This window comes from Drosophila takahashii, chromosome 2R, assembly GCF_030179915.1.
Source record: "Drosophila takahashii strain IR98-3 E-12201 chromosome 2R, DtakHiC1v2, whole genome shotgun sequence".
Lineage (NCBI taxonomy): Eukaryota > Metazoa > Arthropoda > Insecta > Diptera > Drosophilidae > Drosophila > Drosophila takahashii.
Genome location: NC_091679.1, coordinates 39,803,378 through 39,829,813, shown reverse-complemented (window position 1 = coordinate 39,829,813; position 26,436 = coordinate 39,803,378). Strand labels below are relative to the sequence as shown.

Sequence of the window (26,436 nt, the reverse complement as noted above, 5' to 3'; positions counted from 1 at the left end):
TCTGGGTGGAATTTGCTACTGACCGTTATTTAGAGGTCGAATTTTATACTAGTTTAAATTAGAGTCCTGCATGAGTCCACTTGAATTGAACTGAATTGAATGATCAAACAAGTCAACTTTTGAAAATAGAGTGAGGGAGTTCAAGTCAGGTAACTTGGATCACTTGATTCATAAGGAAAAACAAGCGATATAATATTAAATAAATAAATATAAAATAATTTAAAATCACCGATATAATTTGGTAAGTAATTGCACTTCCACTCACTCTTATTCTGTGCTTGTATCACTTGTTTTTTCTTACGAGTGATCAAGTAAAACAAGTGATCCAAGTTAACTCACTTGCACTCACTCACTCTATTTTCAAAATTTTTCAATTCAAGTGAACTCATGCAGGACTCTATAATAAATACCCTTTAATCTGGATGAAGATTATTACCAAGCCGAATGTGACGGTCATTGGTATGGAGACTGCTCATCCAAAGACCAATATTTATATCATATTTTAATGTCTTTGGCCCATCGTATGAGAGTGAATGCAAAGAGAGCGTATTGGATCTCATCTCAAGGTCGTTGGTAGATCTTCTTCGGGAGGCTTTGGACAGACGAAATGGAAGACAATAAACTGGATGATCGATCACCACGCTCACAGTTTGAACTGCATTAAACCAATTCGGGCCGACACAGATTTCCAATTCTGGGTTTTAATTAACAGCTTCTTGAACACGCACCTTTCTTGCCGACTTTTGACCAAAGCGGCCGCCAGTTGGTTTTAAAACGTTTACACAAGAACATCGGAAATTGCTTGCTTTTGGATATATACTTTAGAATGTACAGATCTTTGATATATAGACCTTTGCTCTGTTTTTGTGCCATATTAATAAACTTAAACTTGGTTAAATCTTCGTTGCTTTTTACCACCAACTCCGAGTACGGGGTAATTTTGTCTCAAGTGCCTGTGATTTGTTGTCTATAAAATGGTTTTTGCTTCCTAGATATTCATGGCCATATCGGTGCCCATTGGCTTGCCGCATCGCAATGTCTTTTTGTCCTATAACTACGAGTTTAATTACTATCAGCCGGAGCACGTGTACAAATATCCTCCGATTTTGGTGGGTTCTTTAATGACTTTTGCTCGTTTGAAACTTTTGTGAAAATTTGTGTATTTTCTTGTAATTTTTAGATGGGTCAGGACTTTGAGGATAGCTATCTTACATATCCCACCACAGGAAGAGATGACAAGGGCAGACACTGTCTGAATTGCACAGATTGGAAAATAGAGGGAAATCAAACATCCTCAAGTAATTCGTCAACTGTCTCTCGTGAAAAGCGGGGCTTAACTTTGATGAGTCGCTCTGTTTTTTATGCCATGTTAAGGGATAAACTAAGGAGGTAATTAGGATTTATTAACTACCTATACGAAATCCTAATATCATTCTACTTTCAGATCTGGTTTTCCTGCTGAGGCCTGTTTACTGCGTCTAATATGCGATACCAATGCATCTCAACTGGGCGAAAATAATGGATTTTTGGGCAGCCTAGTTCACATAATATTCAGGTAAGTTGGTTAATATAGGTCAACTCTAAAATATTTAAAATTTGTAATATTTTCAGTCCCAGCAGTTCGAAGGATGAGCACCTGCCGCATGAGTATTACCAAGCGGAATGGGATGGTCGGGAAAATCAGGAGTGCTCTGCATATAGCAAAAGCTGTGATCATAATATCTTGGACCTGATTTCTGTGCCACTAGAGCAGGCTCTTGGCGATATTGTAAGCCGACGGAGATGAAAATAAACTGGAGTACTGGTAGAGAACCGAAGAGTACTTTTCTGGGGGGTTTACCTATCTAATTAGCAGTCCCTCGCTTGGCGGTTGCCACGCACTTGTTGCGAGTGCTTGAAGCTCAGCTTCAATTGCAATTCAGTTGCTGGCTGAACATCGTGGTGGTCTATCGTGTGTCTTTGGTTTAGAGAAAATGAATTTCACTAGTTACCTCCTTGGTCTGATTTTCCTTTTAACGGTCTACTTAGACTTGAGCAACTCCTTTGTGGCCTTCACAGCTTCCAGTACCCATGGTGTAAGATTTTTGTGAAATATATTCCGGGCTCAAAGAAAATACTCCCAAATACACCTTAGATATTTGCCGCTATTGCTGTGCCTCTCGAGTTGCCCCATCGAAATGTGTTTGTCTCCTACAATTTTGAGGCCAACTACAATTTACCCACAAACTGGGAGAAATGGACAATATTTGTAAGTTTCATTTTTGGTCTGTTTGCGGCTATAAAACGCCACATTTGTTGACAATTAACACGCTTTTGTGGCACAATTAACAGTTGAACCAGAATGAAAGTATTGTTGGATTGTTTACATATGGTTCTTATTCTTGTTCCAGCAAAATGGTCCCATAGAGTCGGAGGAAGTGGTGGCAGATACGGATACGGAGACGGAGGCAGAGTCTTCTCGAAAGTTGCCTGCTGACTGTAAAAATTGCACAGTGGAGGAAAATGAAGCTGGTGGGGAGGAAGTGGATGAAACCACTGAAGTAGTCTCCAAGGAACGTAAAGTCAGATCCCTGCTAACACGCTCCAATATCTATCGCATATTTATAGACAAACTTAAAAGGTTTGTATACTTATTTTTAAAAGAATGTTAAAGAATACTAATTTTCCTGCTTAGGAGTGGCTTCCAAGGTGAATCTTGTTTGCTTCGCCTGATTTGTGAGACAAGTGCTGCTCAACTAGATGAATTCAATGGCGTTCTGGGCAGTCTAGTGCATGTTTTATTCAGGTATTGCCCAGATAACTTTTTAATAACCCAATATAATAATGTTTTACCCTTAAAGTCCCAGCACATCAGAGTCTGAGGATCTGCCCCTTCGTTATTACCAAGCGGAACACGATGGTTGGAATGACCATTGCCATTTTTATGAACCCGGCTGTGGCGAAAGTATTCTAGATCTAATATCAGAACCTTTTGAAGAGATTCTAAAACACATTGAACACAATAAAATATAAAGAATTTGGCCTGATTTAAATTGCTGGCTTTTCAATTAGCAACTTTCGCTGCTAGAAACTGGAATTTCTTAATTGGACCATCACTTCTAGGTAGAAAGAAAAGGTTTTCACTTTGGCCTTTCAAGATTGACGATTCAGTTGAATGAGGACAGTTGGATACAATGGATGGTTTTAGAACCCTCTTCATCCTGTTGGTTCTTGGGTTTTTTCAGGACTCACAGGCTAAGTTCGTTTGGAGTACGGGGGGAGCATCTTCGGTAAGTTTTTGGATTTATTCATTATAGAAATATTTATATTATTAATAACTATGTCAGCTTTTTGTGGCCATAGCTTTACCTTTGGATTTACAGAGAGAAAAAGCGTTTTTGTCCTACAATTTTGAAGTGTCCTACGATTTGCCAAGAACCTGGAAAAAGAAGCCGCCGTTTTTGGTAAGATTTTATAAGAAAATTCTGATTTATTTTAAATTAAATGTTATTTTTTTTTAGCGCCATGGCAATGGCACAAATGAGGATAGTTTGCTGAGCGATCACCATGGCCATCATCAGTTTGATGATTTTGTGTACGATGACTACTACGATGATGACCAACATTCTGGTCACAAGCACAAACCACATCATCATAATAATAATAATAAGAAAAAGAAGACTAAACCCAAACCTGGAGCTGCAGACAAGCCAACCATAAAAAACAAGCCCAAACATAAGCACAAGAAGAAGCATAAGCCAAAACCAAAGACTCCACCAGAAGAGGAGGACGAAGACTACAAGGATTTCTTCCAGGGATTTCCTCTAGATGGAATGGGTGAACCCGTGGGCAGAGATCGTGTCAAGAGATCCCTACTATCACGAACAAAGTTCTATGATATAATCAATCATCGCTTTGAATTGTAAGTAGATTTCAATATTTACAAGCTCTAAATCACATACCCTACATTATTTTCCAGACATGGTTTGGGCTCAGGCGATGGCTGTTTATTACGATTGATTTGCGAGGCGAATAGCTACCAATTGGGAGATCTGAATGGTGTGCTCGGCAGTTTGATCCATGTAATGTTCAGTCCCAGTAGCTCTCTATATGAGGCCTTACCCAAGCGATACTATATCGCTGAATTGGATGGGCAGAATGGGAACTGCGGAGGGTATCATCCGCAGTGCCAACATAGCATTCTCGACATGATCACGCAACCTCTGAAAAATAAAATAAAAATGCACTGAAATCTACTTTTAATTCTTAATTATTACGTATTTTTCATGAACATTTTTAGGGCTGGCCAGGGGCAATTTTTGGCATAGGCCTTGGCTTCTTGGCACATTCTATTATTCCTTTGCCACATTTTATCGGGACACGTGAATATCAGCCGAGCATAGGCACATAAACTGTAGAAGAGGGCGTGTCTGTCGCAGGCGTCACTTTGACGACTCAATGGCGATAGCTCCTGGTATTTGCTCCTGATTATCGGTGAACATCTGGCAAAGTTTGACTCATACACATCGATGGTGGGTTCACTGGCGAATGCCCTTTCCAACATGGGTCGAATTTTGCCTTGGACCAAACGATTTCCCTGCAGAACTGAGCTGGCATTAAAAATGCAGGCCAGACGGCACTTAAAAATGGAATTTAACATAATTAACTTGGCTCAAGGATATGCCTTTTTACTACTTACGCTTGCCTGAGGTCCCGATTTATGGCATTCGCTATTATAAACTGCCCAATTTGGCATTGGTGCTGAGCAGCAAACGTGTACATTCTGTTTACAAAGATTATACATTAAATAAATGTGATAAAAATAATAAGATATTATACTAACCTGCACAGATTTGGGAGCTGCCTTGCACTTGGCTGAATAAAAAGGAACTATTAAGGCCAGAAAAATCATGGCAATAAGTATACGCCCTGTCTGCATAGCTAAAGCTTTGAGAGACAAATGAATCAAATAAATGTCGAAAAATATGTTTGCGTGTGTAAAGCAGAGAGATGACACGGAAAAGATCGCCTATCCACAAATTAACCCACTGATGCTGGTTTGCTTAGTAATTTATTTCATTTGTTAGCCAACAAATAGATTTTTTTTGTAGATTAAGGAACTCTGTTTTCTTTTCAAAATTTTCTGTTCTTCAAAATGTCTCCGTTTGTGCTGCACCTAGTTAGTTTTCTTTGGCTTCCTTTGATTGTTTACAGTAACTCCAGCGATATGACGGGATTGGAAAAATGCACCGAGCTGCTTAACACGCAAAAGTTGGTCTACTGTTGTGGAAAGTCCTTTCTTGATAAGTTCCTCTTCGTTGGCACCAATTGTACGCCCTATTGGGATGACTTTGGTCCTGTGAGTAGTAATGCTGCTTAAAAAATAATATGTTGATTAAGAAATACATTTACAGTGCCGCTATGAGTGTTTGTACAAGCATTGGGACCTCCTTGATGAGGATAACAAGGTGAAGAGACCTGAGCTTTACATGATGATAACCAGCCTGTACAGTCCTCTGAATGGTTATCATAGTTATGGAACCGCTTGGAAGGCAGCCCATGAGAAATGCGTGGCCTTGGGCTCCAGACACGCCGACTTCCTGCTGCTCTACTCCAATCAGGTGGAGAATCAAATGGGCATGGCGTCCTCCACCTGTTTACCCTATGCGATGCTCCATGCCCAGTGCATTATGGTCTATGTAACTGCCGATTGTCCCGCCGAAAACTGGATGGAGGATTCCCAGTGCAGGAGTCTCAAGAAACTATTGTCAAGTTGTACCAAAAAACTAGATGAAAAGAAGAAAACCATCGCTTTTGAGGAAAAACAACAATTACCGGAGAATGGATGTAAACATGTAGATTCCAAGGGATCCCAAGTGCTACTGGCCAGCTTTTTAACCCTGATAATCTCAACGTTTTTGTCCGATTCCTAATTCAGGTGTTAAAATATCACTTATCCTAACTGCCAGGGATTACCCGTAATTTTGTGTCTGGCTTTCCAGTTCCTAATGGTTCTAGTGATTGCATTCAATTCAGACTGTTTAATTGCAATTGTCTGGTTATAGACGAGCCCCCAATAGGGCATATATGGTTGGACTTTGGCCCTCTATAAATCCATCACGATGACTGCACATTTCGGCTCACGAGACCGCCGTTTAAAATGTTTTCGCTGTGCTCGATTAATTAGTGGATCGCCCCCGAAAGCCGAGTTATAAATTAAGCGGTTAGTACGGGGACAAGCTCAGACTGACTGAAATAATGGCCTGGAATATAGCTCTGCTGATCTGCTTCTGCTGTCTGATGGCAATGGTTCGGAGTAATCCCGTGGATGTGGACTGTACTCGTCGTCAGGATTTCAATGTGAGTGTTCTAAGAATCGGCCTTATCAGGCAATCTGATAATATCAGGGTTGCATTCTGTATTTCAGACTGTGAAGGACTGCTGTGCATATCCCACATTTCGGTTTGATGAGTACAAAAAGCAATGTGGTAAATATATGCCAGTTGGTGCTCCCAGAATTTCACCCGTAAGTTAGAGATCAAGGTTGTGGTTTCTCCATGGTATAGGAATATTTCCTTTGCAGTGCCTGTATGAGTGCATTTTCAATGTGACCAACTCCTTTGTGGATGGGGTTATTGATCCTGATAATGCACGAAATATGCTGGATAAGCTCTTTGGCAGTAATCAGGACTTTACGGATGCCTATTTCAATGGCGTAATGAGCTGTACGGATACTGTGCAGGAGATGATGAGGAACAGAAGAGCTCGTCCGCAAAATAGAACCGGACAGTGCTCTCCAGTCGCACTTTTCTACGGCGTCTGTGCCCAGAAATATGTCTTCAACAACTGTCCATCGACTAGTTGGTCGGGCAGTGAATCATGCGAATTGGTACGATTGCAGAATCTAAACTGTCCGAGTTCAAAATCATCACATGGTTCTAGTCATCGAATACTTTAACGCCTAATGCGGTAATAAAACTATAAATGAACATTGCATTTGTTGTGATTCAAATATTTGTTATCCTAACTACCAGGAATTATCCATAATTTTCTGTCTGGCTTTTCCATTTACTTGACGAAATGGGCCAAACCGAAAGTCGTTTGTATATCCGGTTTAAGTTTTAGTATATAGGGAATACGGGAACTGTACCAACAGCAGAAGTAATCAGAAATGCTTCACCTGGTGACATGGGTTGTGTTATTTCTACCAGCTTTTCCAGCTGCAGAGGACATTTGCTCTCAAAGGCCGGATGTAACTGTGAGTATTCAGATCTTAGAGTTAGGATAACTAATATCCCTACTTCCCAGGCCTTGAAAAACTGTTGCAAACTGCCCAATCTGGATTTCACAGCCTACAATGCCAAGTGCAGTCAGTATCTGGTGAATGGGGCTCATATATCTCCTGTAAGTTTAATTTATCTCTTTAAGATCACTGAATTAATTAAGTTTATTTTACAGTGCAGCTTTGAGTGCATTTTCCAAGCGGCCAATGCCTTGAACGGCACAAGTTTGGTACTGGAAAACATTGAAAAGATGATGAGAACCATTTTGGACATTGATGAGTTCGTCCAAGTCTATTTGGATGGTTTCAAGAGCTGTGCTGATCAGGAGAAGATTATGATTAAGACCCTGAAGCGCCGACGTATGCCCGTCACTGGAAAATGTGCCTCCATGGCCTTGATGTACGGAATCTGTGCCCATCGGTATTTCTACCGCTTTTGTCCCGAAAGTGTTTGGAGCAAAAGTGCCGGTTGCAATGAGGCCAGGGAATACAGCATTCGTTGCGAAAGTCAGCTAACTGGTTAGCCCATTAAAAGAAGAAATAAATTTAAAATTTCGAGCTGCTTTGATCACTCTGTGTGATGAGATTTATTTGGCTAAAGTATATTAGTTAAAGAGCACATCCCGCCAAGTGGGTTTTTCTTGGTATCCAAAGACATCTTGCCCGGATGGGCAGCCCAGTTGGTTCATAGAGTCCTCTTCTTCGCTTTCCATATTTAAGTTAGCTGTTAAGTGGTTCTATTAATATTTTTCTTGTATATATCATAGCTCCCTGCTTACCCAATTCATCCAAACTCATTCCCAAACGTTTGGCATGCTGCATTAGAGCTTTCATCAGCAGATTGGTATCCACAATACCTTCCTGTTGCACATCCTGGAATGAGATCATTACATCCTCATCCATATCCTCCTCCTCCGGATATTCCTGACCAAACGGGGCCACTTCCTTATCGCCTTCATAGAACTAACAAGAATTTCCCATTGTTATATGTAATTAATGATTAAGTTTTATTACCTCAGGTCCTATCACAAAGTCCTGGAAGGCAGCTTGAGAACCCGACAAAAGCAAAAGGCAGGCGACAAAGGTTAACTGGTTCATGTTGGGTTAAATGTTAATGGAGAACTGTTGCCCAATCGAACATCGAACTTTGACTGATCATAAAGTCGAATGGGAGCAGACGGGAAAGTACTCGCACTCAGTTGTCATGCTCAATTTGCTGGCTAATGGTCAACAAAACCGAGGTCGGATATGGATGGCATTTAAAAGGCAGGCAACAGATTAAACCTAATGGGCGAAACTTTTACTTTAAATGATTGTTTACATTTTTCGGGAATCTAAGATCTATGTGGAGAATCAGCTGCTGGGCAGCGGAACATGTGGCAGGGGGTTGCATTGTTCGGCGAATTCCTTGGCCAAATTGCAGGGTCGCTCGTTTTTCCACATTTTCGGGGGGCAGTGAAGGAAGGTCTCGGCATTCACACAGCTATAGATTATGCCGGCAAAGGGTGAGCAGCCGTGGGGCAGGACCTTGTAGGACTCGATGTTCGATGACTTCATGTGGCCTTTGACTGTGGGAAAATATCTCTGTAATCTATAAAAGCTATGATTAATCATACGCACCGTTGGACAGACAGGACTCGAAGGAGCGCACTATGTGGGCCACAATATCCTGATCTCGCCGATGAACATGCTCTTCCAAATACTGCTTAACCCTTTCCATTCTAATTTTTCCATTCGTCATGGCTCCCGTTTCCCGATAAATACAGTCAGGATAGCACTGAAATAACATAGCTTATAGGGTTACACTTCCTTTAAAAATAAATTCACTACTTACGAGATGAGCAAAGCTGGGATATTTGGAGTTGGCCGACTTCAAACCACTCACATATTTGTGGCATTTCTGCGGCACATCACCCATATCCAATTCCGGAGTGCGGCAGCAAGTGTTAATGTCCTGAAAAAATCTGTTATTGATTGGGGAACTCCTCTGCTTCGATTTAATGCCCTTACGAAGTTATTAAAATTCGGCGGCGCTGAGCAGTTAAATGCTGCGTGCGAACCTTCCAGCAAAAGCAGCAGAAAACCCAAACAAATGATAGATTTTAGCATATTTAATATTTCAGTGGTGGTGCCGCAAAAAGAATAAAACTTTTCTAGCCCTCCGCCAGCCGCTTTATATAGCCGAATTTAGTCGGGTTTTTAATGGGCCTGTAATGAAGTCGGGTCGTTTGCCATTGTTTGTTGGTTCAATGCGTCTGCCGAAGGCTAAGAGCAAACATCAGCGGCTCACAAAGGTTGACTGACTGATCTGGACTCGATTCCACTCGATTCTTTTTTTATTTTCCAAGCAGCGCTCGTGCGTGACATGAATTGGGGAAATACCAGAAATGGGCGCAAATTGGGCAAAAATAATATGGATGGGAGATTAAAGTGACTCATATCGAGGGCTTGCAGGTGATGAGGCTGCGGATAATCCTTTCGCTATTCCGTTACAGCCTAATTAGTGCGGCGTGTAATTAATGAGAATGCTGAAAGACGAGACCCCCATGGCACCGAGGTGTTGAGGATGTTCAGGATGCCAGCTAAGTAATTGTTGAGTGCTCCCACCACCAGCTGTCATGCATGTGTACACTGCGAGAAATGTAATGAAAAAGAGGCTAAGTTCATGAAATGTTATGTTACATAAAACTTCTATAAAGGACAGAAGTAAGTACATTGTACATGACACCAAAAACCATTTTTCTTATTTTCTAAAATTTATAAAATATATTCAGTAAAATTTTTTTAAATTTCCATTATTAAATCTAGTTACCTATTTAAGGAATGTCTCTTAAATTATTCAGAGTTAACGGTCAGAAATATTTCAAACGGGGAACATGTCGGACCCAAAACATTTAGGAGATATCACAGATGAGATAATCGATTTATCCGTAGAGGAGGGCAACGAGTTCTATGTGATCTATCCCAAGGCAAAGGACTTTTTCAAGAAAGGCAAGATTTGGATTAAGCGGTTGCGTTATTACAATGCCGTGACCTCTTTTCAGAAGGGGATAAAATCCTTGAAGACTTGTCGAGTTGAGGATTCAGAGGAAGAGCGCCAAAAAACCGATCTACTGATTAACCTCTTCCAAGGTCTGATGATCTGCTATAACAATATGAATAGACCCAAGTGGGCCTGCAATGCGATGAAGGAAGTTCGGCTCTTGACCGAAAACAAGCCACCCTGGAGGGCTCTTTACCAGGAGGGTCGTGCCTTGACCATCCTGGGGGAATACAATCGTGCCCGCCTGTCCTACATTCGAGCAAAGGATAAACAGCCGGATAACCAGGACATCAAGGATGAGATAACTAAAATCAGTAAAAGGATCAGCAACCTCGAGATGGCTAAGCGGGAACTTTGGGAGCGGGCCATGAACTGAATTTAAGATTTTAACAGGAAATATGATTATTATTATGCTATTCCTATTAAACTGTTTAAAATCTAAATCTCCAATTTTATTTACTTGGGAAAAATATAATACAAAACTTAAAAGTTGCTCTGCATTATAAAATCACTTAATCAATTTCAATTATGGAATTGTAATACTTAAGAAAACTTCTTTATATCACAAATATTATTAATGAAACATGATTTTAATACAAATGGCCTGTAAAAAATATATGGTTCCGTTTTTCTCAGTGTAATTGTGTGCTTGCGTTTCTTTTGTGGGCTTGTTGTGTCTTCTGCTCAGTGATTTGCTCCTTATGTTCCCAACCACTAAGCTGATGGCTTTTTGGGCATAAAACGATTTCGTCGGAGTTCCTTTGTGCTTAAGGTGGGCTTAAATACTGCGAGCGAACATTATTTAAATGAAAGTAAGGCCACTACGTAATCCCTAATGAATTAAAACTAGCTTATCGAAGTTTTGCACACTGATTGATTTTAGTTTTTCCATTTCCTCCAGAGCATCTTGTTAATTAAAATCCATTTTCTATACACGCAACGAAACAAAGGTTGCAACAAAGCTGAGGCATTCAATGGATGCCCCAGGTTATCCTGAAATGAATTAAAAACTTTGAGCTGGAAAATGTGGGAAACGTTCAAGAGAGGAGGAAAAAATCACTGGAAATGCGTGTGACATTAAATATGCATGGGACAGGCTTTAATGCTGAGAACTGGAGAACTGGAGAATCGGGGCCAGAAGAGATACACAGAGAAGAGGAGAAACGGAGAAAGTGGAAGAGGAACACGATTCAGGACAACGAACATGTCTTTGCTTTTGGCATGGAGAGAAAGCATTTTTAAATTGGAATTTAAATGCTCCTGAGTGGCAGTTGACATTAGCATTTGTTTGAAAATCAAACAGTTTGGATAAGGATGTCGCCACCCCCTAGACTTTATGTCAAGTCCCCCACCCAGCTACCCATCCACCCAACCAACCCTCATGTGTCACACGCATTCCATGGCCCACAGCAGCCGGAACGGAAGATCCGTCTAAATGTTTATCATTGTAATATAAAATTTAGCAGACGCAAAAAGAATGCCTGTAAATAAAAATGTTGCCTTTGTTTTCTCTACAATTTAATTTCAGGCATTTTCCGGGAACCATTTGGAGCCCAAAGGGCCTCGCTTACCATATTGATATTTCAATAACTGTCAGTCCCGTGGGGCTGCCGAGCCACTTGAGTTTAATTTGATTAGGCCCACGTGAGAGGTGTTTCGTACGCATTTCGGAACTCACAATTAAATCAGCCTGCGACTTCAAAGGACCTGCATGGAGTTTCTCTATATATCCTGTATTTGTATCTACCGAAAACGGAGTATCGTATCCCTTTTCCTGCTTTGGCCCTAAACAAACAGAGCCAGCGAAATGCTGGGCAAACAAAAATGGGGGCCCCAGCACATATTTGCATAAATCAAATAGGCAGATTTTCAGGCATTAGAACTGCAATCGAATCGTTTTCTGTTTGAGGAGGTCCTTTCGCCACCCCCAATCCCCTGGATTTTCCACCTGTTGCCCGGCGAAAAGCTTTGGCAACAGCTTGTGGAATGCAGCTTTTAAAGCTCTGCCCCTTGTGGATCCCAAAATTGGCGCCTTTTGGTAAGAACCAGCCTCGCCTTGTTAAGACACATCCTTCGGCTTTGCCTTCAGTTATCAGCGGGATGTGAACGAGTGCGGTTCGTTTCGGAATTTCGAAAATTGCGGTTAACCAGTGGACTATTCAAAACCGTTAGAGTGGAAACTATAGTTTTTCAAAAAATGAGCTATGAGAAAAAATAAAATATCAACGAAATGAATAACACATTTATTCCGAAATACTTCACAAAGTCAATGGCCAACAGCAAGTTTCGTATGGGTTCAAGTGTCGCTATAACAAATAATCCTGCATATAAATGTGAACACAATAAAGTTTCGGCCCAGTGTGTGTGGGCGTGTGTCCAATAACCAAGGCAACTAGAAATAAACGCCCACTCCGGCGAAAACAGCTTAAACATAATCATTTCGCAGCTTAGAAGGCGTTAAACGCATTTAAGCCGGGTCAAGTAAGTGGCCGAGAGGACAAAGGACCCGCCTCTTGTGGCTTCGGTGGTCAGTTGAAAAGTCCCTTCGTACAAGAAACCCCAGGCAAACCAAGGATATCCATTGAAAGTCGAGGGAGTGGCAAAAGGAATTCCAAATCCCATTCTGCGGATACGAGCTTAGTTTCTGAGCAGAAGGTAGGCAATTCCGGGAAAAGGGATACAAATTGTGGTTAATTAAAATGCCAGTGCATACACACGCACACACGTTTTCAGCGCCCACCTGCTGAAAACAATGCAATCGCTTACAAAAGCGAAAATTCTGCGGCTGAAAGTGGGTTTTTGGGGGGCAGCAGAGGCTTTGTTTTGCGTGTTTGCAGTATCGATTGGAAAATTCCAAACAGAAATCCACAATCAGCAATCCCCCATCCCTTCAGGCACTCTAATAAACCAACTGATAACCAGGAAGAACGACTTGTTGCCCTCAGCTTTATGGACTTCCGCTGCGGGCTGCGAGTAAATCTCTGGCATTTCGGCAACTTGTAATGCATTAAACCAAAATTTTTATTGGACCAATAAATAACAGATTTGGTAGCCCAGGTTCGCTCCTTTTGTGGCTGAATTTTTATGGGCTTATGCCGGGACTATCCTCGGGATGGGAGATCCCTCACGTAGCTCCCGAACTGCAAGTCGCCTGCACACGTGCCGCACACAATGGAGAGCCGTTAAAGGCCAGACAATAAAACGCAACACTTGTTGGCAAGCGCTGGAGTATCTGCCCCATCCTTAAAACATCCTTATCCTCCTGCCAAAGGATATGTGCTGACTTAAGCTTTCCAAGTGGCCAGCAGAGGCGGAAACGGAAATGGAAATGGCAGTGCGTGCCTGCAAATTATGATGTTGGCTTGTCTAGACTGGCTTTTCCTTATCGGCCTTTCGGGGGAAAGTTCTCGCTGAGAAAGTGCCGAACAATAAAATTTAACCGCCCCTCAAGGAGAATGAATAGAATTAGCCATATATTTCCACTGTACGCAGTATGCTGAATATTATATATAAGCCTTAAGAACATTTCCCTCCGTATTCCCTATCGAATACATTGTTTCCACGCCCAAATGAGCAATTTAATTACAAACTTTCTATACGCTTCTGCCAGCATTTCCTTTGTCCATGCGGCGTATACGTAATGTGCTTGTGCTGCTGGTCTCTTGTGTGGCATGTTTATAAATTTTAAATGCCTGCTTTTTTCTGCCACGTCCTCTCTGTCGGGCTTTTGCATATACAATTTAATGAGCTACATTAATGAGATCCGAAAATAGCACTTCCCTCCGATGTCTGCCGATGCAATGAGAGGTAAAAAAGGCAGCCTTTAATGGAATTTAATTTTTTGTCTGCATACTTTTTATCGGCTAAATGCGGAAAGTGCGAACGCTTGCCACTATTTGCAGCGTTATTATATTTTCAATCCCCCAAAGAAATCCCCGGCAATTGCGAGCAAACATTTATAAGCATTATAGCAGCCGGAAATTGCAGAAACTCTCACATGGGCGAGAAAAGAAAGGCAAAGAACCCACAAGCAATCCCCCCAGCAATCCCCTAGTTTATCTTTTTTTTTCGCTTGTGTCGCCTTTGGCAAATCCATTGTGTGCAATCGTACGAGATTAGATACAATCTTCTATAATAGGATGAGCAAAGCGGGCAGAGGAGCAGAAGGAACGATGTGCGATTTGTCCATCTCGGAGCATTTCTTATGCCTTCGGTTATTTGTGGTAATGTCCTTTTTATGCCGCCGTTGATTCGACCAAGCTGAATTTGTTTTTCCCCCCTTATCCGCTTTTCCGCTTTCCCGCCGGTCGGACATTCGTCAAATTGTCTGGTCATAAATGAGATTTGTCCATGCGAGCTGTCAGAATGAATTTGCATCCAGTCGCTGATTTGAAATGTGTGTCTCTGGGTTTTGGGTTCTTTGTCGCCCCAAATGAATTGAAATCAAATATGCAATTAGTTAGATGTTATGGCCGTAATTTAGGCCTGCTAATTTCGCCACGTTATTTATGAGGTAATTAGAGGCGAGCTCCTCTTCCATTTTTTCCCTTCTCAAAATGTGTTTTCAACTTAAAATTGCGGTCTGTATATATTGCTGTCTTAACTCATCTGGGAAAGCTGGGAAAAAGCAGAGGCAACGGGGCGTATGTGTTATAAGTAACCAGGCGGCTAATGAACCAGGACCCAGGACCCAGGACCTTGGCTGAAACTCCGGAAAAGACGTGCAGGCATGTGCCGTGCAGTAATAATCAGCCAGCCTTTTGTTTTATGTACATGCATTGCGTTAATTTACGAGAAAAACAACAAAGGAGCCACAATGGACCGGGCAAATGCGAAGGCACAGACTCAGCCACAGTGGGAGCCAAAAGTAGAGCACCCTGGGCGGAATTTTCAATTTGCCTGCGGGTTTAATATTTCATGGGCTGTGGCTGGGAAAATTCCTGTGCCAATTAGAAAATCGCCTGGGGAATGTGCTCTTGTCCGAGTAAATCGGAAATTCCACAGAAAGTAATTGGCTCGGGTTGGACGGCACTTAAAAGCTAAGCATTTTCAGCTGAAATAGACTTAAATTCCTTGGCATTTCCCCTGGGAATTATGCGGTTTCCGGTTGGCTTAAAATTTTCCCAAAGTGCTAACCACTTCCGCTTTTGATTTTACAGCAAGCCTGATAGCTTTTCTAGGCCTACATATTTAATACACGATGTGTGTGTGTCTTATTTCCCGCCCAGTTTTATGTCGTGCATTAACATAACGATGCATCATTTATGCCATTTATTATCAGAACATAAATGCGAGATTTCGTCTCGGAGGCGAAGGAAACCCCAAACAGGGCAGACCAACCCACAATATTTGGCAGGAAGTTAGCGTTTCTAATTTCTATCACCATCAACCTTGACTCTGGGGCCCTTTGACTTGCTTTTTATGGCCCCCATATCAGTAGAGCCGAAAAACAGGGCGAAAGGCTGCCATTCCTCTGATCTGCTGACGCTTCTGTCCGCCTTTGATGGCAAAACTAATGAATTTTTATGGCACTGGGCCGTGTGCATTTACTTATCTGGCCGCCCTGTTTTCCCTCCGAATGGTCTCCGCCTTAAAGCCAACGCTTCTTACTGAATTTATGGCCTTTAAGCCAGCCACGATGTGGGCGTGGCCGAGCGGAGTCGGTGAAACATGGCCAATGCAATTAACACACACAGGCCAAAAGCCACAGGCTGCGGCGCCAGAAGGAAGAAGGCAGAAGGGTTGCCAATTGAACTTTGCCCGACAGCTTGGTTTCAGCCAACCGCCAACCGGGGAATCCCCTAACAATTGAGGGAATTATAACTTTCTGATTGAACGAATTCGGAAAGGGAGTGGTCTGAGCATTGTCAATTCGAAGGGAAATGGCCAGGAAATCATATCTTATCTGGGAAGTTATTTCTGTATCCCACAATTAAATATTTACTACAATTTATAAGTTTAACCTTGGGTTAAGTTAAGGTTTAATATAAATAAGTCTGTAATATTGAAGAATAAATTTATTTCAAAGGAAAACCAAGTAATAAATTTAACATGGAAGTTAATAATTTATAGATATACTTTAGTCTTAAATGGTATAGAAATATATTTCTTCAAAATTCGAAACATTGTTTTAAATAGCAATTTAATGGTATTTTTTTGAAATTTAACTTTTAACTAACCCCTTTTAGTAACCGAAGTGCTGAATACCAGGATGTGGTAGAATGAGTGACCACGACCACATCGATTCGGTGAATGCCAGCGGGAGTAATCCGCTCCTGGAGCTGCACAACCTAGATGGCATCGGCGAGAGCGTGGAGCTGCAGTGTCTGGTGCAGGAGCACATCGAAGCCTCGACCTATGGCAATGCCAGTGACCACTGCCTCACCCAGTTCGACTCCATCCTGTGCTGGCCGAGGACAGCCCGAGGAACCTTGGCGGTGCTCCAGTGCATGGACGAGCTGCAGGGGATTCATTACGATAGCAGCAGTAAGTGCAAGTGAACCGAGTACCCCTAGAAATTGCGCTTTGTCCTGTGTACTTATACACTAGGAAATTTAATAACGAAGCCTTTGAACTGTGTAATTTAAAAGGTCATTATTAGAAATTGGATTGTATGCAGAAATCTAACATTTTACTTAGAGTCTAAGCGAACTTCAATTTAAGATAAATTACTCATCAAAATTAAAATTTAATTAAAGATAAAATAAATTTTAATTTTTTTACATTTTTAAACATGATTGTAAAGATCATTGGGATTGTAATATAAATATAATCCGATATCTAATTTGCATTAGAGGTTCAAAACATCCCCTTCGAATTTTCCCAGAGAATGCAACGAGGTTCTGCCACGCCAATGGGACCTGGGAGAAGTACACAAACTACGATGCCTGCGCCCACCTCCCCGCCCCCGAATCGGTGCCGGAGTTCGAGGTCATCGTGGAGCTGCCCACCATTATCTACTACATTGGCTATACCCTGAGTCTGGTATCGCTCTCGCTGGCGCTGATTGTTTTCGCCTACTTCAAGTGAGTCCCCCCCTTTTGCTGGCCTCTATTTTTGCTTAACCCCCTACTGCCCCCCGTCCTTTGTCCTTTGCCCTTTGTGCCGCAGGGAGCTGCGTTGCCTGCGCAACACCATTCACGCCAACTTGTTCTTCACGTACATCATGTCGGCTTTGTTCTGGATACTCCTGCTGTCCGTCCAGGTGAGTGCTTATTATGTCGGCGGTATAATTGCAATTGCAATTTAATTGTCTTATTAAATCATACTTGAGTTTGAAAGGTCCAAGCTATTTGCGGGCATTGCTGACAGGCTAAAAATGGTTGTAATTCAAGAGAGGTTATCTTGTAATCTTTAGATATCCATCCGCAGTGGAGTGGGCAGCTGCATTGCATTGATAACCCTCTTCCACTTCTTCACCCTGACGAACTTCTTTTGGATGCTGGTCGAGGGATTGTATCTGTACATGCTGGTGGTCAAGACCTTCTCGGGGGACAATCTGCGATTCAATATCTACGCCTCCATAGGTTGGGGTAAGTGCTTGGATGCCTGGAAGTTTGCCAGCCAATTAAGAATGCCCCCCAACTTCTGATGACAGGTGGTCCTGCCTTGTTTGTTGTCACCTGGGCGGTGGCCAAGAGTCTGACGGTCACCTACGACGCCCCCGAAAAGGTAAGACTGCTCGGGGATTTGCTTTTGGGGATTACCCCCGGAGACTCTACTCTTCTTTCTGCTTCCTTTTCTGACAGTACGAAATCAACTGCCCCTGGATGCAGGAGACCCACGTGGATTGGATTTACCAGGGACCCGTCTGTGCGGTGCTAATCATCAATCTCACCTTCCTGCTGCGCATCATGTGGGTGCGTATGGATTTTACACAGAAAAAAATGTAGATATAGAAGGGTTTTTGATTTTGATTTTTATTTTTGTAAGATTATCAGGCTGGCTTTTTTTTAGGTTCTAATTTCTCAGATGGTATATAATGTATCATTCTTATTTTGTATTACTTGTTTTTCGAGCTAAGAGCTTTTAAAATGCATTCTTTTTCCAAGTGTAAATTGTCAAAAATAGTGAGCCAGATTATCGGGTTGCTGCTCTTTCAGGTTCTTATCACAAAGCTGCGCTCGGCCAATACAGTGGAGACTCGTCAGTATCGGAAAGCGGCCAAGGCTCTGCTTGTGCTCATCCCCCTTTTCGGAATTACCTACCTGGTGGTTTTGGCCGGTCCATCGGAGTCCGGCGTAATGGGTCACATGTTTGCTGTACTGCGAGCGGTTTTGCTCAGCACTCAGGTGGGTTTTGTCTGCCAGAGCCAGAACTTCTGTTTATCTAAGGGAATGTGTGTGTGTGTCACAGGGCTTCTCGGTGTCGCTGTTCTACTGTTTCCTCAACTCGGAGGTGCGAAATGCTCTCAGACACCACATTTCCACGTGGCGGGACACCCGAAACATCCAGCTGAACCAGAACCGACGGTAAGTAGTTTTAACTTTTGAGTTTGTCCACAGTTCTTTGGGAACGAAAACTTGTACTCAGAAGAAGGTTTAGTTTCGAAGAATACATTTTTCTAAGGAAGTGGTAAATGTTTAATTAATATGTCCACATTTAGAAATAGTATATATTCATTTTAAAAATATTTTATTTTTCTAATGCATATCAAGAAAATACATTCAATCTGCCAAGCCAATTGTAATTTGGAGAACATGCAATCGCTTTATTTTTTTGCGATATCTGTCGCTAAGGTTGAACCACCAGCCGGTTTTCAATTCCGCGTCTATATATAGTAGTCGCCCACTCTCCTGGTGATACTTAAGCCAAAAACCAGACAAATCGACTGCAGGGAAACCTTTTTGCGAATCTGAAGTGATTGCACGCGCTGAAAGATTATCGGGCTTATCAGTCAAGGTCACCAATCTACAGGACCAACGATCAGGATCATAAATCGCTTGAGCGATAACGATAAGCAAAAGATCTTTGAATGGTTCGAACTCAGATAAAAGATAGCTGACTTCTATAAAAGACGCTGAGCGAATTGGCAGTGCAGCAAACTCAACAGAGAACTTAAAATGAAGCAATTCGTGGTTCTATTGGCAGTGGCTCTGGCCTCAGTATCGGCCAATTCGATCCCCCAGTGGGGATTCCCTGAGGGTCGCATAATCAACGGTCATGATGCGGAAAAGGGAGAGGCGCCCTATATGGTATCCTTGCAGAACGTACTCAACTTACATTTCTGTGGAGGAACTCTGATTAACAAAAGGGCCATTTTGACCGCCGGTCATTGTCTGACTCGCACTAGAGGTAAAGCCGTTTGCGGTGCCCACAACCTCCTCGACCGGCGTGGTGTCCAGACCCGGGAGTTCACTAACGCCCAGTACGTGATCCATGAAGATTACAACGGTGGCGTAGGACCCAACGACATTGGTCTGATCCTGTTGGACGTAAATCAGGCCTTCAATCTGAATGCCGTAGCCCGGGATGGCAGCAACCCGGTGGGTATAGTGAATCTTCCTTCTGTGAATACCGAAGTCAATGGAAATGCAAAAATCTACGGTTGGGGTCTGAACAACTTTGGATTGCCGGCCACGAAACTGCAGACAGTAGAAACTATCGTCGTTCAATGGAATGAATGCAAGAATATTGTGCCTTATAACGCACCATTGCACGAGACTAATGTCTGCTCTGAAACCCCCGGACAACCCGATGGAGCTTGCTATGGAGACAGTGGCGGCCCATTGGTAACCGACTCCGAAGCCGAAGCCATCCAGCTGGGCATTGTCTCCTGGAGACCCTTACCCTGTGTCGCCAATTATCCAACAGTCTACACAAATGTAGTTATGTTTATGCCTTGGATCGAAGAGAAATTAGCACAGCTATTCATTGAACAATAACTGTATAAAATAAACGACCATCCTCCTAGATCTTTTTAGAGGACAAACTAGACTTAAAGATGCCTTTTTCTATTTAGTTTAAACTAAATCCCATACGCCTATAGCAGTATTTCAAGCCACTATGCGGTCAGGGATAGTTTGCTAAGGCAAGGGAATGAGCAAATTTTAGAAAATGTATATTTAATCGCATGAATTATAATTTTTCGTCACAAATGTTGATATTAGATCTTTTGTACGTTAAAGGTGCAATCGTCACTACATAGTATTAAATTTCAAGAATTTCATATTTTTATGCATATGAATATAATGCTTTTACTCCTAAACAAAACTTTTATTTTTGACTGTGGATACATTGAAAATTTGTTTTCTCTTTGCAATCCTGGCAGTTACACGACGAAAAGTTTCACGAAGGGCGGTGGTTCCCCTCGAGCCGAGAGCATGCGGTAAGATATTTGATAATACTGTGTAAGAAGTGATGGGATTTGTTGACCCCACAAACCCCCCTTGCAGACCCTTGACCAGCTACTATGGACGCGGAAAGCGGGAGTCCTGCGTGAGTTCGGCCACCACCACCACGCTGGTGGGTCAGCATGCACCACTGTCGCTCCACCGCGGATCCAACAATGCCCTGCACACGATGCCCACTCTGGCGCCGAATGCCATGAGTTCCGGCAGCACTCTGAGCGTAATGCCCCGGGCCATTAGTCCCCTGATGAGGGTGAGAATCAGTCCACTAATCATTGTGAATTTCCCATTGCAATTCCAATTCCATTTCCAGCAAGGACTCGAGGAGAACTCGGTCTAGACAAATCCCTAGCAACTGCATCTTAAGAGACTGAACTTTCATTGAATTCCACTTCCGTGTCGCAGATCGAGATCGAGATCTGCGAGTGCGATTAGTTAGCTAGTACTGTATTTTAGGCAGGAGTGCGATGAAAGAACGAAACCAAGTACCAAGCAGAAAAGGCAAGGAAAGCAACTTAAGTTAGGTCAATCGTTTTAAACTGTTTGATGTCGTCTATGTGAACTGCTGAGAGCCCCACAAACCCAAACCATAGGAAAAACCCGTGCTATGTACTCTGTAGCTGTTGAATGTAACTCAATGTGCAAATGGATTAATTCTCTGTATGAACACGAAATCTGAGCATCTAAATAAATGGTCTATTTACTTCGGTGTACTCGATTGGCGTTTTTCTTTGTGGGGTGAATTCATTGTGTGGCTGGGTTTGGGATTTTCTTCGTGTCCTTTGATGTGTATTCTTTAAAAATTCCGGGAAATATCTTCTTGGCTGTTATGTATGTAGCTGTTTCGGCTAGAAATATGGAAAAAGTTGAGGGCAAAAGTTGACACGGCAAACACATGTTCCGCTCTTCACAACTTTTCTAAAAGTATGCAACAGTTTGGCAAGCCAACAATACAGCGGCACGGAACTCAAAATCTTTTACGATAATCTGCGCACAAAAAGTTTGGTGGGCCAAACATTCCATCAAAACCAACATTTTATGAAGCTGACAGGATAAAGGAAATATTCTCACGGTTTTTCATGGATTCTGAATATGGCTCTAAATATTCCATCAAGCTTTTAGCTGTTTAATAGAGTTCCATTTAATAGCAGCCCTTTCTCACACCTTTTAATTTCGCTCAATTACATTTATAATTTATAGAATTTTTGGTGGCTGGTGAAAAATCAGCCCATAGACGGCCTAATTGTTCGCTAATTGGTCCTGAGCGAGGCAAAACATAGCAAAGTTTAATGAGTTAATTGACCCAAGTTGGGAAAAAGGTTTCCCTCCTCTGCTCCATCAGCTCAATTGCTTTAAAGGTCAACTTCTGGGAAACTTAGCATCCAAATGGCTTCTGCACTTAGCCATCCCATGGAAATATTAAGCTGAAAACGGTGCACACATTTCGGCGTTCTTAAAATTCATAGAAACTACTGCCAGTTGTGCCCCAAAATGCTCATAAATGTTGCATGAGGAGCGGCCATGCAAGTACAGATAAAAACTAGAAACCGTAACGGTTGTGCTTTTAGGTCAGACTTTTAAATACCCATTGTGAAATATCCTTAGCTTGAACTTAACTACTCATATTTCTGGAAAGCAAATTAGTAAGTTTTAATTGGATAATTACCACATGAGTAGTTTGATTAAGCAAAATCAGCTCAAGAGAACTCAATAGTTTACAACATAATCCATTGTGTAAATTCTTCGTAGGCAGATTGGAAGCTTTAGATAAAATTATCTAGTTTGGCCTTTTGGGTCTTCATTACATCCCCCTCAACCAGTCTAATGAACTGCAGGACAAAGGAATAGATGTAATATGCAGCCTGCAACGTGCATGATATCGTCGACTACTGGGTGACGATAAGTGTATAATTAATTTTACACAATGCTGTTTCGAATCAGTGCTTTCAGAATACACTGTTCCAATTACTCTACCCTCAGATGCTGCTGAAATTTAGGAGTGTGAGTACAAATCCATTTGGGCCCTTCTTCGATTAAATCTTTTAATCACAATCTGAGCCATTCACCTGAGAAAATGTGAAAACGATTAAATTAATAGTGTCTATGTGGGAGATAGGTAGATTGTATTATTTAAGCCGGTGTCGAATCAAGAAAAACATTATTTTGCGCACTTTCTAAATACCACATTTCCCCCGAGGATCCGCGTTTGCTTATTTCCTTTTGTTACATACCACATTACTTCAAAAAATCACAGGGTATAGAAATACTAGAGCAAAGAGCAGACAAAAGCAACGTCCAGACAAAAAAAGAATTCCAAGCTGAATACAAATGTAAATATTCCACTCCAACTGCTGCTCCGTTTGCAGAGATGCATGTCGAAAGAGAAACAAAATAGGATGAAATAAAATAAAAATAAATGTTTAATGTGCTCGAAATATGTACGAAGCGTTTGTTCTGCTCTTCATCTGATATGCAGAGATTTCTTTCTTTATTTCGCCCGCTTTTCGTGCTCCGTGGTTTTATATATCCGCCGGAAGTGGCGATTGTGGCAGCCGTGTTTCCGTGCTTAGCCTAATTGAAATGCCCAAAGTGCCACTATACAGAAAGTTAAAGAGAATCAAGTGCAAGAAAACACAGCCAAACAAACAAACTGGTGGCGAAACTTGTGTTTAAAGTGCGGCAAAGTCGCAAATGGAATCACATCAATGTGTGGCAGGTCCTTAACTTCAATGCCCCCGCTCAACTTTCGAACTTCCCTCAACATTCCAGTATACATATGCGTCGTGTGCCGCCTGTCGCCTTGAAGATCCTTCGCCTGCCAACCAGCGACAAGGACACTTGCCACCAGCAGCACCTGAAGGACCCAGATAAGAGGGGCGAATGGCGGCGGCTGGCACTCAAACGAGGCGCCACAAAAATGCCAACGCAATTGTAGCATTTTAATTAACCAAATTGTGCGCATAAAATGGCAACTTCAGCAGCGCGGCAAACGGAACTCAATTATAAGTCGCTTAGGCGGCCACTATACATGAAATCTTTTTCAAAGGGTTCTGGTTCGGGCTCGGGTTCCAGTTCGGCAGCTGCTTTAATTAACGCCATTCTCAACGCTCAAGAGGCGGGGCATTTAAGACTCAGACATCAGGTCAAAGGGCAGGCGGCCCTATAAAAAGCATTTAAATGTAGTGCAGGTGGTAAATAACAGGAAAACACAGGTTTCTGGTAGCGAGGTCCGTAAAAATGACACTGTATTGATTTTTCACTGGAAGAAATCGGGAAAAACAGGGGTCTATTCAAAAGCAATCTTAAAATTCAAAAGATTACTTAATATAATATTTAAACCAAACCAAAAACATCTAAAAAATATTAAAGTTGAAAAAGTATTCAATTTAATATTTATAGAAAACTTTTAATAGTTCCAAAACTCTTTTGGGGTACCAAAGTGTTCTGTATAAATGTGTGAATCTGCCGACAAAGCTCATAAAAAGAGTCTGAAATAAATATTACATTTCGCGTAGAAAAACCAACTTTCGTGAGTAATTAAAACAGTGCCCATAGAACGAGATGCTCATTCAGGTTGTATGTGATTTATGTGTAGCTTGTGCCTTTTCCGAAAAATCCCCTTAATTATGTGCCGATGTATTATGAATAGGGGCAAAGTTAGCGCCTAGATGGCGGCTTACATGGGAATTCCACCGAAGTCCTTGGCCATAAAGTGTATTTCATCTGACGTGCCTCACGCTCGAATGCCTGTGGTTGCCGGAAAAATTCGGCCGCAGGATGTGTGTCTCCTCTGCTCATCTGCTTAGTGCTTCTCTGCCCCGAGGACCCAGGGCTAATTAAATATTTGCTCTTGCTTTGGCTTAAACAATTCCATCATTGTTCGGGGGAAACTTTGAACTTGTGGTGAAGGGAATGGGGATGGGGAAAACCGGAACTTAAAGCTGTCAACGGGGATGGCAGAGAGAACTTGCTCAATCCTGCTGCTCCTGACGGTTTATAAACAATTTCCACTGCCTGTCATCGCAACTGGGTAACATTCTTTATGCAAATCGAATTGCTGCTGTCCAGCTGCCAGGCGAAGTTGAGCCCGTCACCTACAGTCGCCATAGAGAGTAGTGCTACTCCAATATATTATATACTAATTTCTGATCCCGACTGCAATAAATACCTAAGAATAAATGGGAAATTCCAGATTTTTATTGCAGCCAAGAAAATCAATCAAAACCGAGTGCAAAGTGTTTGACATCGTTGTTCGCTTAATTGATTGCTTCCACAGCGGCGAAAGGATATCAATCAATGCCGCTGGCAAAGCAATTTACCCGGCTTTAAAACGGCTTAATTTCTCCGCTGACGACCGCATAGTTAAAGAGCGAAAATCAACGTGTTAATGAGTTAAGAGCAGCGCTTAAGGCCATTTTCCACTTAGCCTCTTATTCATCATCGCGCGGTCGTTCATAAATTGCACAGCATTATCCTTTCAGACCGTAATCCTCGGAGAAATGTAACACCTCCGGTGGCGGAAACTTTTCAATTTCCCCGCACTATTCCGAGTCGTCTCGTGGCATTGGCAATTTATTTCCATATTCCAGCTGCTCCATTGACATTTGCAATGCAGAAATGTAGAAATGCATGCCGGAGTGTATATGTTCGAGTCTTCCTGTTCACACAAAACACACGCCGAGTGAATAAGGATTCATATTTCAGCGCTCTGGGCCAACAACTCGGTTAGGGTTAAGGTTTTAAGGGAAAGTTTCTGCGGCTGTCTGTGCAAAATGCAAAACAAATCAATAATGTGGATACCCAAACTCGGGAGTCTGCCCTGTTTTTCGGTTCCTTTCGACCCCACTAATTGGCCCATAAATAATTTAAAACGGCAACAAGTCAGCGTCCTGTATATATTAAATATTTTTTGGTTGTTTCTCGGTCTGCCGTTTAAAGAGTTAGACCCTTTTTTCCATGTGGCTAAAATATAGATAGAGAACTGAAGCAAAGTTTCACGTTATAATTGGTTTTTTTGGCAAGTGGAAAAGCGGCAAGCCAAGACCACATGCCTTGAATCATCGACTTGGCCTGCAGTTCTTGGCAAAAACTTTTGCCCAGCTGTGGGTTTCGTGGGTTTCGCCATCCCCAACCATTCCCTTTTGTATATTACCAGCAGAAGAACTCTATCTCTTTCGTATTAGCCAGGAGGGAGCTGTTTTCCCCTCTGCCTTTTCGGGTTTTCCGGGGACTCCAAACCTAATTTATAAGCATCAAAGAATACAAAATGTGCTCCCTGCAATTTCCGCTTTCCAATTTGAGACAGAGTTTTACCTTTTTCCTTGTGGTAGTGGACACAGGTCGAAAAGAAGAGGAAAAAACCGACAAACTTTTCGTTTCTTTTTCGGCAAAAATCAACAAGTGTTGCCACACACAAGTTTTCTTTTGGCTCCTGACACTCGGTGACAGCTTTTCCCCTCCACTCTCCATTTCCTGTCACCAACATGACTTTTGACTTCAACTCTGTCCCACTGACTGATTTTTTGTGACAGCCCCGGAATGACAAACTCAAAGTTTGCCTCTTCCTTAACTTTAATTGTGTTTGCCTAATTCAATGAGGGCCTGCTTAACTCGCCATGCTTTTTGCCTAATGGCATTTAATGCAATTTGAATTTGCCCGATAATTTTATTTGCCCTGGGGCCAAAAAAAAAGTCGCCTCCAATTAAAAGGTGAGTGGTAGGCGACATTCTTGCCAATCCTTTTTTTTTTGGGCCAGGCCAAAAGCCTCAGCCAGTCGGCAAAA

The 26,436-nt window shown here is 42.1% G+C and overlaps 12 protein-coding genes across 12 annotated transcripts; 9 read left to right on the top strand and 3 right to left on the bottom strand.

Moving 5' to 3' along the window:
- Positions 1-687: 687 nt before the first annotated feature.
- On the top strand, positions 688-1,786 carry LOC108057976 (uncharacterized). Its single transcript, XM_017142456.3, has 5 exons — positions 688-934; positions 993-1,109; positions 1,181-1,389; positions 1,445-1,555; positions 1,612-1,786. Exons 1-5 carry the CDS (start codon positions 827-829, stop codon positions 1,784-1,786), a joined length of 720 nt encoding a protein of 239 aa, XP_016997945.2. The 5' UTR covers positions 688-826.
- Positions 1,787-1,973: 187 nt separating this feature from the next.
- LOC108058005 (uncharacterized) lies at positions 1,974-3,012 on the top strand. Its single transcript, XM_017142481.2, has 5 exons — positions 1,974-2,075; positions 2,135-2,248; positions 2,391-2,620; positions 2,675-2,785; positions 2,841-3,012. Exons 1-5 carry the CDS (start codon positions 1,974-1,976, stop codon positions 3,010-3,012), a joined length of 729 nt encoding a protein of 242 aa, XP_016997970.2.
- A 161-nt stretch (positions 3,013-3,173) lies between these two features.
- LOC108058007 (uncharacterized) lies at positions 3,174-4,229 on the top strand. The gene is made up of 4 exons (XM_017142483.2): positions 3,174-3,269; positions 3,327-3,443; positions 3,501-3,901; positions 3,959-4,229. The coding sequence occupies exons 1-4, from the start codon at positions 3,174-3,176 to the stop codon at positions 4,227-4,229; spliced, it is 885 nt and encodes a 294-aa protein (XP_016997972.2).
- Positions 4,147-5,109, bottom strand: Obp50a (Odorant-binding protein 50a). Its single transcript, XM_017142484.3, has 3 exons — positions 4,823-5,109; positions 4,679-4,762; positions 4,147-4,618 (listed from the first exon to the last, which is right to left on the bottom strand). Exons 1-3 carry the CDS (start codon positions 4,916-4,918, stop codon positions 4,253-4,255), a joined length of 546 nt encoding a protein of 181 aa, XP_016997973.2. The 5' UTR covers positions 4,919-5,109; the 3' UTR covers positions 4,147-4,252.
- Obp50b (Odorant-binding protein 50b) lies at positions 5,062-5,913 on the top strand. The gene is made up of 2 exons (XM_017142473.3): positions 5,062-5,338; positions 5,394-5,913. The coding sequence occupies exons 1-2, from the start codon at positions 5,135-5,137 to the stop codon at positions 5,910-5,912; spliced, it is 723 nt and encodes a 240-aa protein (XP_016997962.2). The 5' UTR covers positions 5,062-5,134; the 3' UTR covers position 5,913.
- A 284-nt stretch (positions 5,914-6,197) lies between these two features.
- Positions 6,198-7,154, top strand: Obp50c (Odorant-binding protein 50c). Its single transcript, XM_017142474.3, has 4 exons — positions 6,198-6,339; positions 6,407-6,505; positions 6,563-6,948; positions 7,014-7,154. The coding sequence occupies exons 1-3, from the start codon at positions 6,238-6,240 to the stop codon at positions 6,935-6,937; spliced, it is 576 nt and encodes a 191-aa protein (XP_016997963.2). The 5' UTR covers positions 6,198-6,237; the 3' UTR covers positions 6,938-6,948; positions 7,014-7,154.
- Positions 7,098-7,824, top strand: Obp50d (Odorant-binding protein 50d). The gene is made up of 3 exons (XM_017142457.3): positions 7,098-7,237; positions 7,288-7,383; positions 7,438-7,824. Exons 1-3 carry the CDS (start codon positions 7,151-7,153, stop codon positions 7,783-7,785), a joined length of 531 nt encoding a protein of 176 aa, XP_016997946.2. The 5' UTR covers positions 7,098-7,150; the 3' UTR covers positions 7,786-7,824.
- LOC108058010 (uncharacterized) lies at positions 7,822-8,419 on the bottom strand. The gene is made up of 3 exons (XM_017142485.3): positions 8,276-8,419; positions 8,041-8,224; positions 7,822-7,985 (listed from the first exon to the last, which is right to left on the bottom strand). The coding sequence occupies exons 1-3, from the start codon at positions 8,357-8,359 to the stop codon at positions 7,867-7,869; spliced, it is 387 nt and encodes a 128-aa protein (XP_016997974.2). The 5' UTR covers positions 8,360-8,419; the 3' UTR covers positions 7,822-7,866.
- A 144-nt stretch (positions 8,420-8,563) lies between these two features.
- Positions 8,564-9,375, bottom strand: Obp50e (Odorant-binding protein 50e). Its single transcript, XM_017142482.2, has 4 exons — positions 9,272-9,375; positions 9,096-9,215; positions 8,882-9,038; positions 8,564-8,829 (listed from the first exon to the last, which is right to left on the bottom strand). Exons 1-4 carry the CDS (start codon positions 9,368-9,370, stop codon positions 8,615-8,617), a joined length of 591 nt encoding a protein of 196 aa, XP_016997971.2. The 5' UTR covers positions 9,371-9,375; the 3' UTR covers positions 8,564-8,614.
- Positions 9,376-10,137: 762 nt separating this feature from the next.
- Positions 10,138-10,680, top strand: LOC108057978 (inactive peptidyl-prolyl cis-trans isomerase shutdown). The gene has a single exon (XM_017142458.2). It carries the CDS (start codon positions 10,138-10,140, stop codon positions 10,678-10,680), a length of 543 nt encoding a protein of 180 aa, XP_016997947.2.
- A 1,867-nt stretch (positions 10,681-12,547) lies between these two features.
- On the top strand, positions 12,548-21,358 carry Dh44-R1 (Diuretic hormone 44 receptor 1). The gene is made up of 12 exons (XM_017142468.3): positions 12,548-12,959; positions 16,493-16,790; positions 17,131-17,329; positions 17,415-17,508; positions 17,662-17,836; positions 17,902-17,975; positions 18,053-18,163; positions 18,407-18,595; positions 18,660-18,775; positions 20,575-20,631; positions 20,699-20,906; positions 20,967-21,358. The coding sequence occupies exons 2-12, from the start codon at positions 16,526-16,528 to the stop codon at positions 20,991-20,993; spliced, it is 1,515 nt and encodes a 504-aa protein (XP_016997957.2). The 5' UTR covers positions 12,548-12,959; positions 16,493-16,525; the 3' UTR covers positions 20,994-21,358.
- LOC123002678 (lectizyme-like) lies at positions 19,367-20,188 on the top strand. Its single transcript, XM_044393016.2, has one exon. The coding sequence runs from the start codon at positions 19,367-19,369 to the stop codon at positions 20,186-20,188; it is 822 nt and encodes a 273-aa protein (XP_044248951.1).
- Positions 21,359-26,436: the final 5,078 nt, after the last annotated feature.